General features: G+C 43.9%; 1 protein-coding gene across 1 annotated transcript in view; it reads left to right on the top strand.

The window, feature by feature from the left end:
• The first annotated feature begins 6,981 nt into the window (after positions 1-6,981).
• ALOX5AP (arachidonate 5-lipoxygenase activating protein) overlaps positions 6,982-10,000 on the top strand; it is a 28,988-nt gene continuing 25,969 nt past the window's right edge. The window contains exon 1 of the mRNA XM_018555481.1: positions 6,982-7,106. Within this exon, the coding sequence (XP_018410983.1) occupies positions 7,037-7,106 (70 nt within the window). The 5' untranslated portion in view covers positions 6,982-7,036. The remainder of the gene's footprint in view (positions 7,107-10,000) is intronic.

Below are 10,000 nucleotides of genomic sequence, written 5' to 3'. Positions count from 1 at the left end.
AAAAATGGCTGTCAGGCAGCCTGTGTTGTTCAGACTGTGTTGCTGGCTGCAGCCCCATCAGGTGTGGGCTAATTAATCCAGTCTCCATGTGTCTTGCTGGCTGCAGCACTAACCTAGTCAGCTATGGCTTATTGAATCTGACCACACACCTCCAGCTTTGGGATTGGCCTTGTCTCTGGTGGCGCCCTATTTAAGCATCATTAACCTGAGCCTCAGTGCTAGAGATAGTTCTTACTACACTCACCTGTGTTTAGTCTCAGCATATCCTGTCTCTTGAAATCTCCTTGTCCATCTCTGATCTTGACCTTAGCCTGCCCCTGGATAACTCTTCACCTGCCGCCAGCCCTGACCTTAACCTGTGCCCAGATTACTCTTTACCTGCCACCGGCCCTTATCTTAACTTGTACCCAAATTACTCTGCACCTGCCACCAGCCCTGACCTTAACCTGTGCCCGGTTTACTCTTTGCCAGCCCTGACCTTAACCTGTGTCAGGATTACTCTTCATCTGCCACTAGCCCTGACCTTAGCCTGTGCCCATATTACTCTTTACCTGCCACCAGCCCTGGCCTTAGCCTGTGCCCATATTACTCTTCACCTGCCACCAGCCCTGACCTTAACCTGTGCCCGGATTACTGTTTGCCAGCCCTGCCCTTAATCTGTGCCGGATTACTCTTCACCTGCTGCCAGCCCTGACCTTAGCCTGTGCTCGGATTATTCTTCACCGGCCACCAGCCCTGACCTTAACCTGTGCCCGGATTACTGTTTGCCAGCCCTGCCCTTAATCTGTGCCGGATTACTCTTCACCTGCTGCCAGCCCTGACCTTAGCCTGTGCCCGGATTACTCTTTGCCAGCCCTGACCTTGACCTGTGCCTGGATTACTCTTCATCTGCCACGAGCCCTGACCTTAGCCTGTGCTCAGATTATTATTCACCTGCCACCAGCCCTGACCTTAACCTGTGCCCGGATTACTGTTTGCCAGCCCTGCCCTTAATCTGTGCCGGATTACTCTTCACCTGCTGCCAGCCCTGACCTTAGCCTGTGCCCGGATTACTCTTCACCTGCCACCAGCCCTGACCTTAACCTGTGCCTGGGTTACTTTTTGCCAGCCCTGACCTTAACCTGTGTCGGATTACTGTTTGCAAGCCGCCAGCGTGACCTTAGCCTGTGCCCAGACTACTCTTTGCCAGCCGTAACAACACGCAGAAAAGTGGGGGGTTTTTGAGAGTTATAACACCAACACTTGATTTATTTGATAAAAAGTATTTATTTTACATATAATAAAACACATGTATACATTTTATGAAGTAGAATCTTAATTCAATATCATCTTAAATACATTAAAACAATTGCATCCTAGTTCCAATTCATTTTGTTCATACGTATTGATTTGGGAAATCCATGTATCCAGTCCCTACGCGTTTCGCATATTGCTTCCTCAGGGGAGCATGGATCTGTCTAATAGGACATTTTGAGTTTTAAATTGGTTCATCTAAATAATGCAATATATAAATCCATTCTCAAGTCTTAACACCGAAGAGAACCGTGCTCATGGCGGCTCCGCCGGACAGAGGGACACCCATCACCAACATCACCCCCATAGCCCAATCACCTCTCACTTACCACCCAATGGAATTCCCGGATGCGGATAGGGTTCCCCAGATCAGGTGTGGACAGGGATCGGAATCCCGACGTCACCACTCCGTCCAGGGGTCAATTTGGGGGCCCTGGGGCCACAAGAGAGGGTGCTTGCGGAACGAACAGTTTGTGGAGAGCCGCCTGTGCTGAGGAATTAGTTGAGCTATTATATCTCTCTGTGGGACATCATATCTCCTATCGTGTATATTTATATTCACATATGTGTATTATTGTATATCCATACTTGTAAGTACTATGTGGATAATTGACACAAGATGACCTTTTTGTGTTCTCCCGTCTGACCTATTGGCTCCATATGTCTTCCATGTTATCTAACCATTTGTGAGTCCAGTGCTATATTTTTGTGGTCCTGTGCCAAATGTTTGGCCAGAAATCCTTATAGTAAACAACTTTTTGTGAATGTAAACAAAAGTATGTAACACAAAAATATATATATATAAAAAAAAAATATTGCAGTGATTCATTGTGTTTGAAAATTACTGAATAAAAGGAGGGGTAGTATACCCCTTCCAGTGTTCCATCCATATCTGTTTGTATGTATTGCTGTAAATGTGTAGTGTCAAAATAATCATAATGGTGAGTTAAGTGAAAAATACCCTTAGAGTGGGCAAAGCATACATCCACTTCCCATCCTAATAGAGGTGAGTTTTTTTGTTTTTTTACCTACCGGATCCTTATAGAGATGAGTTGCACCATTGTATTTCTAATACTCTTTGCCAGCCACCAGCCCTGACCTCAACTTATTCATGGAAAACTCCCTTGTTTTGTTGTCTATCTACAGTCCGTACCTCTGAATGGTACCTGGGTCCGGCCTGTGGCATCATTCAGTCAGAGCATACAGTCCAATTCCTGGGGGCATCCATGTACCACTAGACACACGTGCCTCAAGGCAATGGCAACTGCTTTTGTTGAAACAACTCGCCACTTTTTGCTATGACTGTGAGTGTCTGCCGCCGGTCCTGGCAATGGCCTGAAATTAACATCTCAGAACACTTTGAGATGTCATAATGAACCAACAAATATGCTAGCCAGTTGCTAGCCCTATTGTCACACTTCCCTGTGTGATGATCCGGCAACGGGTTTTACCTCCTTTCTGAGCTGCTTGGCTTCCTGCCAATCCACTCTGAACCTCTCCATTAAAAGTCCAGCTCACTTGTTCCGTGCCATTCGAGCAACCTGTCTTTACACCCAGTCGGACTTCCTGTTTATCTCTTGCCTCTGCAATCCCTGCGGTTGCCCACCACCTACCTTGTTTCCTGTGAGTCTGGATTCCCTCTTCCTCACAGCAAGATCCTGTACGTCCTGCATTGGATTGATCATCAGCTTCTTCACGTGAGTCCTTGCACCTGTGCCTACTTGTGTGGCTGTGTATATGCTTCAACCCTGTCTGCTGATGCATCCAGCACCTTGGTGCTGCAACTAACCTTTATGTCTGTGTGGGCATGCTAGAGGGCCGCAACCTGGAAGGTGTCCAGCAGCCAATCATCCTCACCATTAGAAGCTCTGTCGAACACCTGGCCCTTCTTAGAACCTGCGCCTTTGCACGCTACTTTTTGTCATTTTGTGTGCCCCGGTCGCAGACCGTGACAGTGTGCCCCGGTCGCAGACCGTGGCACCTATTGCTGAAGCAAGATTTATTCCCTCTGAGGTTATGTCAACAGAATACAACACAAACACTCCAGGCCCTGTCCTGGGTGAGGAACCAAAGGCCACACAACTGCAACACTACACAACACAGGTATGTGTAACATAAATACATATAACTGTAGCCAATGAGCAATTAGATTGTAATTGCTCATACACTCAAGCTTCTGACACTGCACGTAGGGCTGAGAACTTCTGCATTTATTGGTTTCCAGAGAAGGATGTGAGATAAATAACCATCACAGGGGTTACTGTTCTCTACAGTGGATGCAAATGTCATTAACAGTCAGCGACAAACTACTACTGACTATTTGGTAATTGCATTTACACTAAAGAGCTAAGGTCTGAATAATGGACACTTTTATACATTTTACTATTTCAATAACAGAAGCCCACAGAAAGCCACATGGGCTATTATAAGCTTATAAGTACAAACTTTTAGAAAAATACTCTAGCTCTGCTATCTACAAACAATGGAAAATGTTACAAATTTAAAATGTTCTACCATAAACTATACCTGTACTCATATTCTAGTAACTAAACAGCCATCAAAAATGGAATGCAGGTACCCTCTGGTGGTTGCACAGACCTGGCCTGCCAATCCTGCAACTCAATGTTGGTTATTCTATGTGATGGGCTACCTCACTGATCAGTAGTAAGTTGTGGGAGCCAAGGAGGGCAGGTTTCCTCTTAAACTTTCTTTTCCATAATACAGGTGTCCACCCATTGAAGCTGCAATGACTGCCTTTTGGTCGCTGTCTAGAGCCACCTTTGACACTTGATGAGGGGTGTGGCTGCTATACATATAGCCACCTTGCCCTAAGCAGGGTGACTCCTAAATGTAGTCTGCTGGATTTTAGCCAGTCCAAGCTAATTTGATAGTCTGTGGTCATTTGGTTTCCCCTAAACTCTTGATTATTGTTTGAATCTGTCTGCTACTGGGTGTGACCTTGCCACAGGGCAGCACATCTAATAATAGGACGTTAGGAATATGTGAGTCTTCCTAGCCAATTACTAGGAGGTTCATGGCCAGTGGTGCATGCTAGGGGAGGACATAAATATTGGGGGCTGACCTTGTGAAAGTCTCTTTCCCCTCCGTGCCTCCTGGCTAGGGGAGGGTGTGTGTGTGAGTTGCTGTCTGGCCAGATCTGTAGGTAATCAGGAATGCAGGTAATCAGGAATGGAGACCTAGTTGGGGTCTGCAACTGTCCTGCCAGTGAAAGAGGAACCTGTGCCTGGGATGGAGAACCAGGGAGGAATGTCATCTGCTGGAAGTGCCAAAAAAGTCAGGATGGACTTGGACCTCACAGGAATTCTGGTGTCTCAACCTAAGGAATTTTGTGCTATGTCCACTGACCAGCAAATGGTCTACAATGCACAGTGTTACTGCAATCAGTTTAAAGGCCCTCTGCACTGTGAATCTGGGAAGTGGTCAGTGAGTCTGGAGTCCTGTACTGTCCTAGATGCCTGTAGCCCGTTACCCTCTCTCCCATTAAGTTGCTTATGGAATAAAAGCTTTCAAAATCCTTAAAGTGGCTGGTGCCCAACTTTACATTCACATCCCACAACCGGCTAACGACTCATCTCTGAGGTGAAATGTCAGCCCTCCCTGCCTCTGAAGTCCCCCACATTCTCCTAGAGGTAAGGGGGATGTAACATACAGCTATGCCAGCACAGAACAATGGATGGGGGACAGCAGGAAGTTTAATTTCCTCTAGGAGAAAATACATTTTAAAGCAATTACAATTAAAAATCGTAACAATTGAGAAGATTTAAACTGGGCTTTCACATGAGAACTTTAGGCAGGGGAGTCTAAAACTGTTGCATGGTGCCACAGGGATTGGTGGCCATGGTGAAAGTAGAATTATTGTAACAAACTTATTTCAATATAAATATGAAAAAACAGGGGATTTAAAGGATTAAAGGAAATGTAAACAATAAAGCATTTTACTAGCTGAACAAGATGACTACTGTTCTGTAAACATAAAACATGGACCAACCTAAATAAAATAATAAATAAAATATAATGCAATCATCACAAATTATCATTATCATTTAGCACTCTAACAGTTATGAGTATAACACGTTTTGAATTCTTCCAGCATTGACTTCCTTTGCAGCTCTTTGTATTAGTTTTTTACAGTGCTGTGTTATCATCATGAGGTCAGGCAGTTCACAGGGTAGCAACTCAGAGCTCAAGCGGTCACTTACCTCCACCGCTCAGCTCATGTAACCTGTAATTAACCTCCATCGAACCTACATTTCACCTGCATCAAGTGGTTTTTGAATCCCCCATAGATTTGTATGTGAATGCACAACCCATCCAGAGAGAACAAAAGCCTGTTGGCATAGGCTCTCATAATAATTTAAACTAAACTGCTCGGATTCAAACATTACTTTAACACCACTAGACCCCAGTGACTGATAAGTTGAGTCTGTGTTTTGGACCTGTCCATGGATTAAGCCTTATTGGCAATTAATACGCCCTTTTTTTTGTCTCAATCCCATTACAGTTCAGTTCTTACCTGAGATGTTGCCATTGGGAGCTTTTAATAACTTTATTCAAGGCACTTACACCAGAATCCTATTCTTTTATTGGCTTCTATGTACGGAACTATTTCTTGCTTCACCGGATGGACCCTTTCTCTCTGGAAAAAAAAAACCTCTTCATAAAATTGGTCAATGGGGCTCTGCCCATGTTTAAGCTTATCTGTATTGCACTTGCATGCCCTACAAAATTAACTAAGCTATGGGGGTATGGTTAAAAGGTATATACTATTAATGTGAGATTTGAGGCTTTGCAAAAGAATACATGATTGTGATGAGAGGGAAAGTGTGTGTGCTCACGGGTTAAAACAACAAAGAGTTTCAACACTCCATCCAACAGCAATCTCCAGCCTCCAGGTGTATGGGGGTGCCAACCCGGAGCAATCCAAGCTCCAAATTAGCAATGTAGTACAAAAAAAAGCCGAACATCGCTGTTTACCACTTATATACTTTAAATAATAAAAATCCAGAATCCACATCCACTAGCCGCCCATCTCGTACACATTTCACCCTTATGGGCTTAGTCGTAGAGATTGCTCATGGGTTGTTTGTCTTTATAGTACACCACCCACTCTGTTAGTGGAGGTTTCCTATTCTTACTAGCCTGCACAAAGTACACTTATGTGTAGAATTGTCATGCAATATTGTACCCCGGTCATGCCGTATGTTTGTGGAATTCTTTGGAAAACAAATTTGACTAAAATTTGAATTTAAAAAAAATGTGCCTGTGTCCACTCCAGCCCACCCTAACCACCATGGCATGATGAGAATTAGGGGTATTCAACCCAGGTTTCTATTTTTTGGAATTTCAATGCATATCTATTTATGTCAGAGACACGTGCACATAGTTCAAGTATTCTTTTACAGAAAGGGCTTATTTTCTGAAAGGAGCTTGTTGTGTGGTCAGTTTAGATGCAAATTGCAGTTAGTCTGATTGTTAGATAGCAGGAAAAGTGTGGTAAGCTTTGAGGAAAGCTATTACATTTGAGTCACACCAGGCAGTTCTTTCAGTTCTTACATTTAAACATCCTGGAAGGGATGAAAGATCACAAAAGTGATATCTGAAAAGTGATTAAACAAAAAAACACTTCCTCTTTTTTTATAGATACCACATCCCCATTCTGTGCAGCAACCTTATACTGTCAGAAGAACACAACACCAAACCAGAGACAGCTCCAGCCTGCACGATGGACCAAGAAATCCTGGGACACATCGTCCTCTTGGTAATTGTCACTTTGATCAGCGTCATCCAGAATGGTAAGATTGTCAACTCAGTATTATTGGGTGCACATCACATTAAGAATATACACAGAGTGGCCAGACTATTATGACCACCTGACGTTTGTAGGCAAATTAGCTATAATTAGCTATAATTTTCCGCTGAAGTTGCTAGAGGGCCAGCCCATTATAAATAGGGAAGCAGGTTGTTTGCCACGACAGTAGAAGTGATTTGTTTCTGAAGATACGGGTAAACAACGCGATTTAACAGCCTTTGAACGTGGGATGATTGTTGGCGCTCGGAGCCATGGAGCGAGTATCAGCAAAACAGCAGAATTTGTTAAATGTTCAAGAGCAGCTGTTGTTAAAGTGTTTAAAGACTGGACTGTCAGCCGAAAATCTGGGTCTGAACGTGCGAATTGTGGCCGTCAGCGACTAGTCAATGTTAGGGCAGAACGGAGAGTGGCAAGACTGGTAAAAGACAACAAAAGGGCAACAGTGCAGTGTCAGATTCCTCGCATCACCTTTCAACATCTCGTGGAGTCACGAGGCGGCCCAACGAAGTCATCTCATGGAGTCATCTCGTGGCCCAACGAAGTACTGATGGGGTGGTCATAATAATCTGGCCACTCAGTGTATACAGTATATATAGTAAGTTTGCCTTTATAATGTGTACCAGCAACCAGTAGAATACAAGCTTTGTATTCTTAATTTTTTTAGTTACATAACCTTCTTTTTCCCTATAATTATTCTTCAGTTTGCACTGCTAAAGGAGATCTTTCTATACATAGCCCCTATGTGTACATAACTGACTGGCTACCTACAGCTGGCTGATCATAGCAACCTTTGGAAAGATCCAGTTAACATTGGATTTTTATTTAGACTATAGCCTGTTCACATGAAAACCGAGCCAGTAAGTGGTGAGAAAAATAGAAACTGCTAGCCAGTATTGCAATAGTGTACCTTCATCCCAATACATTTCTACTGTATTGTATTGTGACCCCATAATTATCCTGTACTATCCTGGTGTTAAAGCTGAACATACAGACATCTGTGTGTTCAGCAAGTAGTCGGGGTTGGTGAATGGAGAGATGTTCCCTTCAACTTATGGTGCTTTAAATTTTAAGCCTAAGGTATCCTGCGATGTATTGAGCTCATTATTGCAGTGATGTAGTTGGAAGTCAATATTCACTGTATTAGGCAAATTTTTTCCAGGACTCAGCAGTTCAGTGCTGACATTTCTTAGGGGTAGTTCACACCAGATGCAGTTGTGATGCAGTCCCTTCAGTTTGGCAGCTGCATCCAAAATACATCACAATGCTTTCCTATAGGATTTCTGGTGCTCTGTTCACACCAGTACAGTCCGTTCTGATGCTGTCAGAAAAAATACTGCTTGCCCTATTTTAGCTGCATCAGATTACAACGGAACACATGCTAACTCAATGGAAAGCACCTGAAATCCTATTTTATTCAGAAAAAACCCCCCAAAAAAGCATCAAACATGGTAAAACTGCGGTAAAATAGCGGCAACATGCATCACGCTGCAGCTGCGCAGATGCACGCAGTTATGATGTGAACTAGCCCTTAGTATAATGAAAATGGATTGGTAGTTTACCATGAACAGCCAATAATGAAATGCGTTGTGCAGTCTGATGATGGCCGTTGTACCCTAAAATTGTAATGTTAAAGTGACATTAAACCCTCAGATTTTTTAACATAAAACAATACTGTAATGTGCGCCTTACTGTAATCCATGGTTGTTTCCCTTCTCTTAGCTGCTCTTCCTTTTAAATCTGTATCTGTTCTCATGCTCTGCAGAACTTCTGTTTTGCAGCAGACTGCCTTGTCTCAGGAATGGATACACGGTGTCTGTGTATAGGTTTGTATAGGCTTGTAACCTGAGCCAGCACTACAGGAAGAGGCCCTGAGCTGAAAATGGAAGTTCTCCCAAAGCATGAGAAGACATGAGGATTTAATGTCAAATCAAAACAAGGATTGTACATAGAACAATTTTCATATTGTTTCATAAATATTGTTCATATTTCCACTTTGACAGCCATGTTGGGGTAACAATGTTCCTTTTCACATAGCATGGGCTAAAAAAATATTTAAACATTACTATTTCAATTTCTTTTACTTGGGTTAGGGTTTCTTGGCTTCTCAAGAGTTCAAATTTCGACATGCTTCTCCTTCTTCATAATGTTAGGAAGGGCTGCGAGGGGGTTGCTCATTATAATTTGTAAAGCAGATTTGAACACTGCCTGTCCAAAAAGATTAAAACTATGGCTTCTGCATTGGATGTTACTGACGTTAATGAGAGAAAAACAATCCACAATTTTCAGTCCTACATCACTAGGACGATGCTGAGAAAAACCTGGAATCAGCCATGTTGCCTGGTGCAACAAAACATCTAAAACGTAATATATACTGCATATATAATACATATAGCAACCAATCAGCTGCTGGCTCCGTTCAGGTATTCAGGCAGCAGCCGGTGGCAATGAAAACAGTAGGGGATTTGTCTGTCAGTGCAGTGTAGCATTAAAGGAGAACTATGAGGTGAGTGATTTTCACTCACCTCATAGTTCTAGCCGGCTCAGTAAATCGGGAGGTGAGCGAACACATACCGGCGTTCGCTCACCTCTCTATCCTGTCACGGCTCTCTGCCGTGACAGGGGAGGGGCTGGATTCCCCCCTCAGCGCTGACTGGCGGAACGGACGGGGGAGGGGGCGGGTACAGCTGGCTCTGCCTTTAGGTAGGCGGAGCCAGCTGTCAGTCACGCAGCTGGGCGGATCCCGGCACAATTGTCGGGATCCGCTTCAGCTGCGGCGTCTCAGTATACCGCGAGCTACAGCTCGCGGTATACTGAGCCTAGGGTGACGGGAGGACGCTAGTTTGTGTCCTCCCGTTACCCTAAGGAGAACTATGGGGA

The sequence above is a fragment of the Nanorana parkeri genome, unplaced genomic scaffold (genome assembly GCF_000935625.1).
Source record: "Nanorana parkeri isolate BGI_ZX_2015 unplaced genomic scaffold, ASM93562v1 scaffold198, whole genome shotgun sequence".
Classification (NCBI taxonomy): Eukaryota; Metazoa; Chordata; class Amphibia; order Anura; family Dicroglossidae; genus Nanorana; species Nanorana parkeri.
Note: the sequence above shows the minus strand (reverse complement) of the source record. Positions and strands in the feature narration are given on the sequence as shown.